The sequence below is a fragment of the Delphinapterus leucas genome, chromosome 3 (assembly GCF_059928025.1).
Source record: "Delphinapterus leucas isolate spDelLeu-1000000601 "Yukka" chromosome 3, BTC_Dleu_Yukka2, whole genome shotgun sequence".
NCBI classification, from domain to species: domain Eukaryota; kingdom Metazoa; phylum Chordata; class Mammalia; order Artiodactyla; family Monodontidae; genus Delphinapterus; species Delphinapterus leucas.
The window spans coordinates 1,918,445-1,933,211 of record NC_143131.1 but is presented as its reverse complement, the minus strand read 5'-3'; the positions used below and the strand labels follow the sequence as shown (position 1 = coordinate 1,933,211).

Genomic DNA, 14,767 nt, shown 5'->3' with positions numbered 1-14,767 from the left:
GGCAACAGAAAATACAAGCCCGTAATTAGCACTGTAATGACATTTTAAAGAAGGACTGGCCACACCTGACCTTCTACATTCCATCCTCACCTTCCCCACACGATTTTTCAGCAGGGGCATGGCTGGAAAATAACAAAGGTGCTGACTGAGGGACGTTTTTGGTTTTTTTTTTTGTTTTTTTTTTTGCGGTACGCGGGCCTCTCACTGTTGTGGCCTCTCCCGTTGCAGAGCACAGGCTCTGGACGCGCAGGCTCAGCGGCCATGGCTCACAGACCCAGCCGCTCCGCGGCATGTGGGACCTTCCCGGACCAGGGCACGAACCCGCGTCCCCTGCATCGGCAGGTGGACTCTCAACCACTGCGCCACCAGGGGAGCCCTGAGAGACATTTTGTTCCCACCGACCTAGCATGTCAGGACCTGGGCCCCGAGCATGATGGCCTCTCCAGAACGCAAGACCTGCAGCGCTGATGTCCAGATGCTGAATTCTGCATCGGCAATGCACGACTTGTCCGCCCACCAACCGTGACCAATTTGGTGCACTTGGTCCCAGGAGAGTGGGTGCATCTGAAATGTTGGGGCACCGTGGCCCTCATGGGCGGGGACAGCTGAATGTCCTTCAGCCTGCAGCTCTTTTTTGGTTACACTAGGATCTGGCTACAGCGTGCAAACATGCAATGGTGTCTCTCAATTCCATCTTTTCGGTCCAGGGTTTTCCCACTTACGTGTTACGCGCATGCAGCGCACCTGTCTGCTGTACCCTGAGATGGGAAGGGCAGGCGTCACACTGAGAGGTGCCCCGGTGCATCCCAGGACCCACCCCTGTGCTGAGGGTGACATTGCACAGAGGGAGCTCCAGAGAGGCTGACAGTTACTTCTGAGAGACGGTGCAGGGCTGCCCGCAAGGAGCTGGGTACTTGGCGTGAATAGAAGGGAAGGAGGAAGTTTCCGATATTCCACCCCTTGTCTTAGGGATGAAATCTATCAGGTGTGCTGGGCTCAGCGTGAGAACTAAGTAGAGAGGGATGCTGAGCCAGCGGGGGGTGAGGGTGGGAAGCAGGTGGTCCCGACGGGCGGCCTGGCTGCCATTGTGACGGGGAGGGGGAGACTCTGGCAAGGGAGTGGGGGACAGCACAGCACCGATGTCACTTTTGCAAGGCCCCCGGGGGCTGGGCAGAGATAAGCAGGCTGCTGGGCAGGGCTCGGGGATCCCAGGCGGCCACAAATTGATGACTCCCAACCCTGGGCTCCAACGAGTAACCTCTGTCAGTCCAGGGAGAGACCTTCAGCTCCCACCACGCCCCCCAGGGGAAGCCTCTCCACGAAGCAGACAGCTGCCTAAGGGTCAGAAGACCCAGTCCCGCCAGCCCAGTCCCGAGTCTGATAGGGTGACGATGCATTTAGCAAACAGCTTCGGCAGTAACTCAGGAGCTGAACATTGACACCCCAAAGCCACAGATGCTGGACAGAAAGACCCCCCGCTGAACGTGGCGGGGCTGCAAGGGGCCCCTGCCCGTCCCGAGCCTCCCGGGGCGGGTGGTCACATCCGTAAGGAGGGTCTCCAACCACAGCACAGGGGGGTCTCCGACCAGCTCCCTCCTGCTCGGTGGTGATGTTGTCCCCTGGTATCGTGTCCCGTACTAACTGCACCCGTGGCGTGGGGTCACCCCGGAAGGCGCGGTGAACTTCGCCCTGAGCCACGAGCCACTCCTGGTGATTGCAGGTGACCTGCACTTTCCCCCGTAACCACTGGACCGCCAGGGAAGTCCCCACAATTTTTTCGTTTTTATAAAGCATTACCTGTCTGTCTTGTCTCTAATGGCTCCTCCTAGGATGATGACTGGCGTCTCATTTAAAAACCTCTAGAGAGTCAGCAAGGCAGCTGGACAACTGGGCTAACTCGTTCCTCTCCCTACATCTTGTACTTCTCTAGACTTGCAAATCCAGACCCTGTAAACTAGGTTGCGTGATGCGGTGAGAGGCAGATGAGCAAGAACCACCTTCAGGGGCCCCCTGACAACACCAGAGACGCTCGCGGAAGGAGGAACAGGGTGGGATCAGGCCAATCCTCCCCTGGGCCGGCCTCAGCCTGCGCCAGCGCCTCAGGCACACGCACGTCGTCGTGGTGAAGTGCCGGCCCGGTGCTGACAGCCTCTTCCGCCTGGAACTTCTGGACTCCGCCCAGGATCGGGCAAGTGGTCACCTGCCGCTCAATAAGCTTGATTCCCGACTTGCTGTCTCGGCAGTGGGACCCCCAGGGTGAGGCTGCTCCCCGAGGTCCACTCGCCGGAGGCGGCGTCGGGGAAGCCGGGAAGGAGGGGCGCTGGGTGCTGCGGTCGGGCCAGGTCGCCGGTCGCCTGCCCTCGCTTGCTGCACCTCTCGGAGCGCCGAGTGCTGCCCGGCCAGGCAGCCCAGCTCACTCCGGCCTCTTTCTGGGAAACCGTGTCCCCTTAGAGGGCAATACTGTCACACTTGAGCAGACTTAAGGCCACTCTGCATTTAAGAACTTCAGTGGCACTGGACGAGATGCAGGATTTGCTATTGCACGCGCCTCCCTCAGGAAAGTCTCTGCCCCTGCACTGCCATCCCGGCCAGCCGAGGGACGGACGTCAGCCTTTGCAGACACCTGCTTTACGGCAGGAACATGCACTCGGGGTCTCTGGGTGGCATCCGTGTCGCCAAGGTACTCCTGGGGAGCATCCCGGGCGCCCCGCCCTGGCCGTGAGCGGCCCACGGGGGCGAGTCCAGGGGCTCAAGCTTGACTACAGGCACAGGCCCAGGAGCCTGGCAGTCACAGCCCAGGCTGGGGGGTTGGTGGCCCCCAGCACAGAGGCGGGACGGAGGCTCCAGGCAGGCGCAGTGTGCGGGGTGCAACGGGGCCAGCTCCCTGCCGGGCCTGGGGTGGGCCCCCAGCAGGCCGGGCCCCAGGGGTGGGCTGTAGAGGGGGTGCCTGGAGTCCGGCTCCATCTTCAGGTGCATCCTGGTAGGGAAAGTGACCAGCTGTCTCTTGGCCACGTCGCTGGCCCCCAGCCACGCCTGGCTCGGGGACACACAGTAGCCATCCGCCGCATCCTCGGACCCGGATTCACTCTCCATCTTGATGGGCACATCGAGTGACAACATGGGGTTACACGGGGCTCCCGGGGGCATTGGGATGCCTCGAAGCTTGTCCTCGGTGGGATAGCACCCCACGGGGAGACGCTGCCTTCCCGGCCGAGGAAGCCCGTCCTCCAGGCTCCCCTGAGGGAAGGGGCAGCTGGTGGGAAGGGGAGCCTGGCCCTGGTGGCCATCCCGCAAGGCTCTGCTGGTCCGGCTGGCGCAGGGCCCGGGGGGAGGCTTTGGCTGGTGAGAGCCAGGTGAACTCCTGACGGCGTGGACAGTGCCCTGGGTGCCCGGGTAGGGCAGGCAGGCGCCACGGGCCTGCGCGGCAGGGAATGGGTCACCCTTGCCGGGCTCCAGCTTCAGCTTGGCGCCGCCGTCCTGACCGTGTCTCCCCGGCGTCCAGTTCAGGTGCTTCGAGGGTCCCTGTGTCTCGAGGTGGCAGCTGTACGGGGGGATGTCCCTCCGCTCCCTTGGGCAGGAGGGGCCCCTCGGCACCCCCCCCAGTTCCTCTCCTCGCCCATCCCTGTGGGAAGAGACGCCCGTCAGACAGAGCAGGGGTAGCGGGGGCCCAAGGGGAGGCCCTGCATCACGATGGTGCCGGCCACCTGCCGGGGCTGCTCTGCACTGACTGTGGCACTGTGACACTGGGCCAGCCTCCGCCCCTCCTGAACGGGCCTTCCCATGGCCTCCCCAGCCCCCAGAGGCGAGGGCAGGTGGGGCCTGGGAGGGGAGAGGGTTTCTGAGCAAAGGTGAGCACGGAGGCCGGGCGTCACCCGGGGGTCCAAACCATGGGCAGAGCCACGGCCGTGGTCCCCACGTGAGTGATGACGACCCCTCCAGGGTGAGGAGTGGGTGTGGGCACCCTCTGTGCATCCCCACATCCCACTGAGAGAGGTTCAGCCACGTGGTCAAGGCCGCCGACGCTGTGCCTCAGCCACTTACCCTGCGGCCCCCTCGGGGTGGGGGTGGAGGAGGTCGTGGCCGCCCCGCAGGCACAGGCAGGGGCCCCGGGTTGCCAGCCGGCCCCAGTGGCAGGCGTCTGCGGGCCTCCTGAACACGGACAGGCCGTTTCCTCCGCTGCCCCTCCCTGCCAGGATTCAGAAAAGGGGGGGTGAGCCGCGCCTGGGCTGGGCAAGGCCTCACCCTCAGCACCATCCACGCATGACGCATGGCTTCCCCGCGATGCCCGAGGGGCCGGGCACCCTCCGTCCTCCCGCCCAGCCCTCCAGGCCGCATCGCCACAGAACGCAGCATGTCTCCAGGGGCACGGTCATTTTTACCCATTTCAAAAAGACGAGATGGAGAATTTAACAAGTACCTGCTAAGTAACTGGGTTTTCCGTGCAATTCTGGTTCACAGAGACTTGCGGCAGCTTTTGCTCTGCGAAGGACAGGAAACAGCAAAACACGCAAATGAAACGTGTGTGACGGCAGAAATGACAACACGACCCGTGTTGTTGTCACACCCAAGAGCAGAAGATACAATGACTCACACTTTTTAAGCCTGTATAGATTGCAAAGCCTTTTCCCAGTTACAGGTTTGCTGAAAATTCCAACTCTCATCACCTTTCAGGCCAATGAAGCACTAATGAATTTCCTTCAGAGAGCAGACATACGCCTAAGATGACTTTCAGTGCATTTGTTTTCTTCTGCGTGGTCAGAATGGAAATACAAATCAGATTCCTCTGATTTGCAGTAGTTATTTGCGGTAGTTTACAAAGTCATCTTGAGTACTAAGTTAGTGATAGTGAGCCATCGCCCCAGGGGAGTGTGTACACACACACACACACACACACACACACACACACACACGTCTCACAGATCTTGTAATCTTAGATCCTAAGGCAATGTGCAACTTATCCTGGGAGATCATATTTTCTTCATATTTCAAAAGAAAAAACAAGGCTCACGGGTGTTAAGTGATTTGCCTAAAGCTGCCCCTATAGCAGGTACGAGAATGGGATTCTAACCCCGTCCGACTGGCACCACAGCCAGAGCTTCCTGAACTGCAGTTGGCCCTACCTCTCCATCTTCTGGGCGTCTCTGTAGGAGCCAGAGACAGAGACAGAGCCAGAGACAGAGGTGGAGATGGAGACAGAGATGGAGACAGAGACATGAGGTTGGAGTGTCACCCTTAGCGGGGTGCAGATCACACACACAGATCCTGTGAACATTTAGGTGTGAGGGGGTATCACGAAGTCCCGTTCAGGAAAAATTGTGAAGGACCTGAAATGCCTTCCAGCGACCACGACGTCCCTTCCGGAGCAACCCTCCTGCGCCTCGGGCTCCCGGGTTAGTTCCTCACAGCCTCTGAGCTCAGAAGGGAACGGGCATGACGCGGGCACCGAGGCCGGTTAGGAATTCAGGTCAGAGCTGAATTCAGCTCCAGAAAACCTGAAGTCGAGAGAAGCTATTTGCTTCTTTCCTAAAATGTTGGCTGGCTCTTCCTCTCTTCGAGTTTTAATGATGTTCTGTACAATGTGTATCTAGTATTCGTTGCACGGTCACTCTGTGGGCAGCATCCTAACCTTCACCGCACAGACCCTCGCCAGACCTCCGAGGGACGTCCAGGTGTCTACGCCGCCCAGGGCAGTGGCAGGTGAGCCGGGGAGCCCGCACCCACCGCCCCGGGCTCAGGGCTCCTGCGCGGCCCTGGCTGGGAGTGCCGTCCTCACGCCTGCGCTTCCCCGCGTGGCCGCCGGGGGGCAGCAGGGCCTCTAGGAAAAGCGATAGGAGGGGACGATTTTCCCTCCATCTCGTTTGTAGGGCTGGGGAAACACACAGAAGAGGAGAGCTCATCGTGTGGGCCTCAGTTACCATCATCAGGCCAGAGAGCTCGAAAGCAGAGAACTCAGACGGCAAAGGCAGGTGGAGGGTATTTCTCGCCAGCGTCAGCCCAGGCGGTGGGGAGAAAGCAGGTGCGGCAGAGCTGTCTCGCCGCCGGCAAGACACGCGTAGGTGTGGTCGAGCGTAATCTACGTGCTTTGTCGCACCTCACAACTCTTATTTTTAGAGTTTTTCCCCGCGGGCATTCTGTTTTTCCTTCCTCCTATTTTACAACATTTTCTACCTTTGTAAAAACGAAGGGATATGTATTTAATTTTCAAATGCTCCAGAAAACTGCTGTCTTAACGAGCCGGCACGTGCGAGACCCAGAGGCCGTGAAGACATGGCTCCACCTGCAAACCCGGGGCAGGAATGGGGACGCAGGGGGCTCAGAGCCCGGTCATCTGAACGGGCGCTGAGGTCAAAGGGGAACCTGGGTACTGAGGAAGGACAAAGAAGCGGGTTGGAGACTCAGGTCTCCTGACATTCTGCCCCTGGTCGCGGCACAGGGGAGGGTATTGAGGAAGAAGAAAGGCAGACCTCAGACGTCTCTCCTCTTCCCCGGGGTCTCCCTCGCACCACGGGAAACACGGTTTGCACGCGCACAGCATCTTAATCTCTCCCAGAACCTGACCCATGCAACACAGACCTAACCCATTCCGAGAAATTACAGACAGGAATCTCCCAGAAAACCTAACTCTGAAGAGCCAAGAAGTCGCGGGGGTGGGGCGATGTGTGCGGCACGCCTGTCTGCAGCGTGTGCCCTGGCGGTGGGCCTGGTGTTGAGGGAGGACACGCAGAGAGAGGCAGGGAGGCTGCGGTCCGGCCTCCCATCCCCCACGGGGGACACGGGCCCAGGTAAGTGGAGGGGTTAGGCATGAAGAGATGCAGCAGTGTTTGGTGCCACAGTCCACAAGTATCAGTGAAAGGTTTTCTGTTTTCTAATAGCTGCTTCCTACGTGATGTAGTAACTTTAACAGCAAGCTTCTCATTACATTCCTTGCTGGAAACGAAGGAGGGACAGACAGAAGATACTAAGTGTGGAGACGCTGTGTTTGAACCACTAGGATGGGACCGCGGCTGCTGGGGGCTCTGACTCACTTTGTGTCCGGCGTGGCCGAGGCGTCCACCCTGTGCTTCGCCCTCAGACACACACTCTGCATCTTCACCGCAGTAGGCAGGGGCGCCACGACGCAGAACAGGGAGAGCCGAGGGGGCAGGGCGGCTCCCGACGGGGCCCTCCTCTTCTGCCCGAACAGGAATTTTAGTTTCCCTTGAAACTGCATCGTCTGGTGTTTCAAAGACAGAAGCGAAGGCATGTTCACAGAGTGAATCATCGACGCGGTCAAAGGCCGTGGAGCTCACATTCCCGGGGACAGAAAACCAGAGAGCTCTGATCCCGAGTCTCTGAGGAGCCATGAACCAACGCGTCTTCCACGCTGGCCCTTGGGACAGGCGCTCCCTACCGCCTTTGAATGACTCGGGGTTTCTCTGGCATCCCCGTAACATCCTCTAACCTTCCAGCGTGTTCTCATGTGTGCACTCATGGGTGTGAGGGTGTGCGAGCCCTCACTCGGGGGCGTGAATGTGCATGGACTTGGCTGGAGCCACCAGGCAGCCCCCCAAGAGGATTTGCTGGAGCAGATCATCTCTGAGGACTGTTCTACATTAACCGTCCACTTCCAAATTGTCATTCATTGACAATTGTCATTCATGGTGATAAAACTTAGGGACAACTTGATTTGTTTATCTGGAGCACATGGTGCGAGTTAAAAAGCCAGAAAGTAACTCTGGAGTTTGTGATAAAAGAAAATAAAAGATCTCCCTATTATGGAAGAGTTGATCTATAATTGAGTTAGTTCACAGGTGACTTCAGGGTGCCCCAGCCCTGGATGGAGGAATAAGCCCACAGTGTGGCTGCACTCCTTCCCTATCCCTCGTCTGTCCATTCACCCCTCCCTCCATCCTTCCATCTGTCCATCCATCTCTCCCTCCATCCACCATCCCTTCATTCACCCATCCATCTGTCCATCCCTCCATTTGTCTATGACTTTATTGGGTGAACAAATGCTTGCAGAGCACCTGCTCTGTGATGGTCACATGCTTGGTGGCGCAGTCAGGGCAGTGGTGCTGGGACATCTTTAACATCCAGCTCTCCAGAGGGAAAAAGCCCTGACTTTTAGTTTTTGACGATTTCTTCGGTGTAAGAATTCCCACCATGACTGATTTCGAGCTGCCAACCTACCATCAGCTGGATCTCTATATTCCTGAAGTTTCGACAACGGGCTCCCGTGGGCAGCCCCACCTGCCGGGTGTGGACAGGCTCTGCACAGGCTCAGGAGCAGCTGTGGTGAGCCCGGAGGCCACGTGATGCCGCTGCCCACTGCCCTGTCCTCGGCGCTCTGCTGCCCGTGCCGGACCCCTTTCCCGCACGTGCAGTGACCAACCTCGCAGTAAAATATGATGAGACACTTTTCAAACTGATTTCTTTTGCTTGTTTCCTCTACTCGGTGCTTCTGACACAGCTTCACTTCAGCTTAGGTTTCGATCTCTGCCTCACTGTACAGTGAAATCTACCTACATTCACGTAGAGGGAAAACGATCTTAGTTTCCCACAGAACTGAGAACAAAGTATGATCAGAACAAAAGACTTTCTGGACAACCAGTTGACTGCCTGAATAAGAGACGAGCAGCGGGGTGCGGGGGTTGCCAGTGCTTCATCCGCCCCGGCGGACCTCCCACTTCATTCTCACTCACCCGCCGTCACTCAGCCTTGCCACAGCAAGGCCGGAGCCCGTGTGCCGCCAGCACCCCGGCCCCTGGCTTCTCCCGCCCAGCAGCCGCTCACTCACCAGGAAGCCCGAGGTGCTGTCCAGCAGGCAGCGCACGCGGCAAATGAAGCACCGCGTCAGGAAGGCCGAGTACTCGGTGGGCCAGCCCGCGGCCCCCTCCTGGGCCCGGAGCAGCCTCCCCAGGACGGCGTCCTCTCCTGGCCGCGTTGGCACAGGCGGTGGTGGTCAGGGAGAAACCGGAAACACACTCTGATAAGCAAGCTCGTAATGTAACAGCGAGCTATCAGCACATAACACACAGGCCTGCCCCAAACTGACACCTGCCTCTGAGCATCCCTCCCGCCCCCACCCCCGCAGAGCCAGCCGCCCTGACAAAGTCAGGTCTTTGCCCTCGAAAACGGCGTTTTGGTAGAACCGCGTGTGTGACAACCACACGTGAGACTGTTGACCAGTTCAGGGTTTTTGGTTCTGAGCTCTATAAAACTGTGTCGGCACCCGGGGGTTGCGCTTTTCTCTAACTTTACAGGGTAACTCATGCTGCTGCGTGAAGGTGTGCTGCAAAGTCCTCCTGAATCACGGACTGCTCGTGGGGAGACGTGTGGGAGAGCCAGCACTCCCTCCCCCCGCTCTGGACCCCAGATGGACGCCGCCCTTCCCCTCGAGCTCCCGTCGGCTCTGCAGTCTCTTGGGCACTTGGATGCCTGCCCGGTGTGTCCAGTGGGCAGGGGCCACGGATCCGGGACTTTGTAGGGGGTCTCGCTCACAGGGGGCAACGTCCCTGAACAGACAACAGTCTCTGGGGGATTTTTTCTGGTAAATCTAAAGTGAGTGGAAGGAATTTCCTGGAAGACGTGTGTCTGAGGGGGAGTTTGCAAAACCAGAGACAAGTACCGTGGCTTCTCGGCCTCACGCCACGCCCCGGGGGGCACAGAGCAGCAGCCCAAGACACAGGGGCACTCGGGAGCCAGGGAGCCACGTGGGGCTGGAGGAGGGCGGGGCGGGGCGCGGGACGAGGTCTCCGAGGAGGGGGCATCCACACCGCACCAACTGGATGGGAAGGAAAGGGGGCGATCCGTGTCTGAGTTAGACCAGGGCCCCCCCAAGACCCACCTGTCTCTGAGAGCAGGTTCTGCCCACACCCAGCCTGGGGAGGGTCCATGGCCCAGTGCAGCTGCCGGCAGAAGTCCTGGCGGTCGTCCACGTGGATGTAGTCGTAAATATTTTGGTGCATCACGTCCGTCTGGAACATGGCAACAGTCATTTTAGCCTTACCCTGAGTGAATCTCCACACTTTATTCCAGTGTTAATAACTGCAAAAATGTCTCTTCCATCTGTCAAAGGCAAGTCACACCTGTGAAGAGAAAGTCCCTCCCCGGAGGACATGACCACATGGCCTGGACACTAGGCACCCGGCTCACGAGGCACAGAGCCGGGCACACTGCGGGTGCCCCCCAGGCCAGGCGGTGCCTTCAGGGGCAGGTCGGGGACTCAGAGACCAAACGTCACTTGGGGTCAAGATACCCACTTTTCCAAGTTGACTCCAACCTCACCAAGCTGTGCGTTTGTGTTTGGTCACTTTCCAGCCTATCTGTTATACTTGAATCACAAAAGTTAATTAAGAAAGCATCCCTGTGAAGTGAGCTGGGGGCCACCAGGTGAGATGGGGGCCAGGCCAGCACCTCCAGGCCTGACCACCACCCCCCCGGTAGGACGCCGCAAAGACCCACCAGTCCACAGCCCTCTCTCTGGTGCTGGATCCTCCCACCTGCTCGGGCCCCGAACGCAGAGGTCAACCCACAGGTCCATGCTGGGAAACTGCGGTCTGGGGCACAAAGGCCACTGCCACGGACTACGAAGACTGGCTTCATTAGACTCAACGGTTGCTGTTGTCGGCAAAAACGTCCGCAGAGTGTCGATAGATGACGAGCCTGGAGCACATCTCCCCACTACCCTCTCTTAACTGAAGGGCATCACTCATTACCCGCCTGGGAGCCCAGCCTGCCAGGTGCTGTCTGTGACCTCTTCAACTGGTCCATTTCTGAGTTTCCATCATTTCTCAACTGGATCCCTGTAACACTAGATGGAGGAAAAGTGCCTGAAGGATGAAGACTTCACAAATGACGTTACCTCCTTAGAAGGTAACAGGTAACCCCACCCAGAGTGGATGAGGTGCAGCATCTCTCCACAGGCTCCTCCTGTAACTGGCCCCCGGACATCAAACGGGTAGCCTCAGAAAGGTAGAAAATGAGTATGATAATAACTCGAAGGCCGGACTCTATCCCCTGTGCGCCCCCCAGTCCAAGACACTGTTTTCACAGGAACAACAGGACCCTGAGGTCAGAAGTGATTGTGGTCCTCGGTCAGTGCTGTCCAGCGTCAGGGAGTCTGGCGTGACTGGGGACCAACTCATGGTGGACGTGGGCACACCTGACTTTCCCTCCTGCTGAGACCTGGTGGCACCTGCCGCACCTTCTGGTTCTCACCCGCCTGGCAACTGGCAGCCTCACCTGGAGGCTCCCTCTCACCAGAGGCTCCCACCTCACCTGGTAGCTCTGTGGTTACAAGGGCACATCCCATAGCCATGCTTTCCTAATACACTTTTGTGATTCAGGCATAACACATAGTCTGAAAAGTGCCCACATCATAAATATGCAGCTTCACCACCCAGTCGGGAATCAGGACCCCTACAGCATCTCAGAACCCCTTCCCTCCACCCTCCCCAGAGGCGGTCGTGGCGCAGAACCCCGCACTGCCGGCTGATACTGGAAGTAAATGGAGCGCTGTGACCTCTGTGTCACATCACAGCTGTGCGTGTGACGGCGGTGTTCCGGCCCCACCATCGTGTGGTACTCCACTGTCAGGACATACCACACTGACTACTCCACTCACTGCTGGGCCCTCTGAGTTATCTCCCGTCTGAGCCTGTTACAGAGGCTGCTGCTCTGTCCTCCAGGGCGTTTCTGTTGGATGCACACCCAGGAGTGGAATGAGCGGGTCATGGAGTGAGCAGAGCCTCAGCTTTAGTGGAAAAGGCCAAACAGCCGTCCAAAGTGAGCACATGAATACGCACTTCCGTCGTGACAGTGTGTGGAGCTCCAGTTGCTTTATGTTCTGGCCAACCTTTGGTATTTTCAACCCTTTTTTTTGTTTTGAGCTACGGTGGTGGATGCATCATGGTTTCTTTTGATGGTTTTAATTAGCACGTCATGAAGACTAATGAAGTTGAACATCTTCTCACATGTTTATTGGTTTTTAGATGTGGGGGTGTGTGTGCGTGTTGCTCGCTTCTGTCTTTCCCATGAATTTCCGTCGAGCTGTCTTGCTGGTTTGTCAGCGCTCTTCATCCTTCTGGACAGGAGTCCTTTCTTGGGTGGATTCCTTTGCAAAACTCTTCTCCACTCCCTGGCCTCCCCTGCTGCTCTCCTAATGGGTCTGACACAGCCTGATTCATCAATCTCTCCTCATGGACAGGGTTTTAGAGTTTTTGTCCTGTCTATGTACTCTGTCCTCATATACCTCCTAACTCTGCCCTGTTATCTTCTAGAAGCTTCCACCACCCACCCGACATTGACTGTGCATGGTGTGAGGTAGGAGTCAAGACTCGTTCTGTTCATGTGGATCCAGTTCACGAAGCACCATTTACTGACGAGACCAGCGCCTGCCCACCTCTCGGCAGCACCAGCTTCACTGTAAACCCGCGGCTGCTCTGAACCTCCGCTCTGTCCTGTGGGTCCACCTGTCCCTCTTCCACCAACCCCACACGTCTCAGCCACTGAGCTAGATGGGCAGTCTTGTCTCCGGGATTGTATGTCCCAGGGAAAATCACACCCCCCACCGCCCTGCCGATGGGAATGCTCAGCCCTCTGCATTCCCAATTAGCTAGTCAGTTTCCTCCCAGAGAAGCTGCTCAGTTTTTATTATTAATTAATGTCATTCTATAACCTGATCTGATGTCTTTATGATAATAATATCGAGTCCCCCAGTCCATGATATGGCATACCCTTCCATTTACCTGGATCTTCTTTAACTTCTTTAAATAATGTTTTATATTCTGTGTGGAGATATTGCACATCATTTGCTTGACTCATTCCTAGGAATCTGGTGTTTTTCCATCCTGCTCTGATGGATGGCATTTTCCCCTCCATGGTTTTGATTAAAGGAAAACAATTGTGCTGACCTGTGAGCGCTGGATACGTCTCACCATAAACTGATACACAGGCACTGTGATCCAGGTTATTCTCTGGTGCGTTTTAGCAGGTGACCCCAAGCTTCGCAGAACCCCAGGGCCTCCCTGCTGCCCCATTTGCCGTCTCCACACACCTCAGATGCTTCACGAATGGGACGCAAGGTGTGGGTCTGTGGCTTAACGGGCACGGGGGGCAGGTTGACTTGGAGGAGACATCGCTGACCAAGGTGAATTTGAAGACCAGTTATCTGGGGTGAGGAAACCAAGTTGGTAGCAACTGGTGTGGCTGCCCTTCGTCCTTCCTAATCTCCTAGGGTCTGATTCCTACAAAGGAGGTCAAGAAAAATAAATGGTGGGAAACGTGAGAAGGAGGGGAGAGAGTAGGTAACAATGATTCAAACAGCACAAAACAGGCCCTGCTTTGGTTGGGTCAGGCGGTCTTCATCCTGCCTCTAAACCACCCTTTGCGGAGTTGAGGATAAAAGTATTGATGCAACCGTTTTCACAAACGGCTCGTTCCAGCAGTAACCATCTCTACTTTCTGTGCAGAGAGGGCGCACATCCACTCTCCATGCCCGTGGATTCCTTCCACAGGCCCTCACATCTGCCCCGGTTCACATGGGGACAAGCTGCCCCTACCGCAGACCTCCGAGAGAACAGACAACATCCTGAAACAGCAAACGGTAACAGCAACTAAAATATACATCTAAAGCCTATCCATTCGTCTCAGAGAGCGCTAAGTGCAAGATACTGAACCGCTGCACTCAGGTTGTGACAGGAAATACCTGGTTCCTGACTTTTTGTAAGGCGTTTTGCACAAGAAGCTTACAATAGCACAAAGCAATCCTAACATGTTCATGAAATATTTTGCATAAACTAGAGGCACGGCCTGATTTAATGGCATTTGGAAACAATTTCTTTATAATAAAAGGCAAAACTTTTTTTTGTTTTCACTTCTAACGCTTCAGCGGAAATAACCAAGTTCCAAGAAACCAAAAGAGCCAATTAGCAAGTTCAGACCTGGAAGCAGGTATCCTCTGCAGGGCTTTTCCCACGAAGGTCCTACCGGGTGGTGAGACCTTCGAATTACAGCCAAAGGCAGGTGGCTCTGGGTGTCTGGAGAATTCACGGAGCAACTCAGGCGACAGTAATGGGAACGAAAAGAAATTCTGAGCACGCAAAAGGCAGACCGAACCGCGTTTTTCTAGATCCACATCCTGCACACGACCTCCAGGGGAGCACGTGGAAGGCTTCGCTATTTGGGGCTGGAATCCCTCGTGCCCACGGCCTCGCGGAGTCACCTGACGTCCTGGAGGGGGCGCTGCCCCAGGGGACCCTGAGCCCGAGCCTGCACCCCGGCCACGGCCCCCGACCTCGTGCGAGCGCGGCCTCCGCACAGCGACTGCAGAGGCGGAGCGGGTGGCCCACCTCCCGCGTCAGAAGCGCCCCCAGCCCCCTGGGGCTCCCGGCCGCGGCCTCGCAGCCCCACCGCGCGGAGGAGGAAGTCGGACGACCCCGACTCGAAGGGGCGGAGCCGGCTCCCCGAGGCCACGCCCCCGCGGGGGCCGCGCCTCCGCCCGCTGCTCGGCCACAGGCCGTGACCGCGCGATCGCTGCCCGCGAGGCCGCCCAGACGGTCCCGGGGCCAGGACAGGGCCTGGCGGTCACTCTGTGCGGGTCCGGGTGGCGGGAAGGTCAACCTGGAAACGAGCGTGGGAGGAATCGAAAACGATTCAAATGAGGATTTTCATGGAAATTAGATCACGGGCCCCATCGGCCTCAGGGGCTCAGGCGGACCTCAGTTCTCAGCCTGTCGGGGACCGGGCTCTCACACCTTGGCTTCCGCTGCCCTCAGCTTCGGGCACC

General features: G+C 57.5%; 1 protein-coding gene and 1 long non-coding RNA gene across 2 annotated transcripts in view; one reads left to right on the top strand and one right to left on the bottom strand.

The window, feature by feature from the left end:
- Window positions 1–155: 155 nt before the first annotated feature.
- AHRR (aryl hydrocarbon receptor repressor) overlaps window positions 156–14,767 on the bottom strand; it is a 73,780-nt gene continuing 59,168 nt past the window's right edge. Inside the window, exons 8-13 of the mRNA XM_089908636.1 lie at window positions 9,827–9,956; window positions 8,777–8,913; window positions 7,026–7,213; window positions 4,418–4,479; window positions 4,042–4,186; window positions 156–3,622 (exon numbers count right to left, since the gene is read on the bottom strand). Coding sequence (XP_089764762.1) covers window positions 2,629–3,622; window positions 4,042–4,186; window positions 4,418–4,479; window positions 7,026–7,213; window positions 8,777–8,913; window positions 9,827–9,956 — 1,656 coding nt within the window. The 3' untranslated portion in view covers window positions 156–2,628. The remainder of the gene's footprint in view (window positions 3,623–4,041; window positions 4,187–4,417; window positions 4,480–7,025; window positions 7,214–8,776; window positions 8,914–9,826; window positions 9,957–14,767) is intronic.
- Window positions 4,105–14,472, top strand: LOC149749499 (uncharacterized). Its single transcript, XR_016392573.1, has 3 exons — window positions 4,105–5,390; window positions 5,589–5,697; window positions 5,865–14,472. It is a non-coding gene; the product is annotated as an uncharacterized LOC149749499 (long non-coding RNA).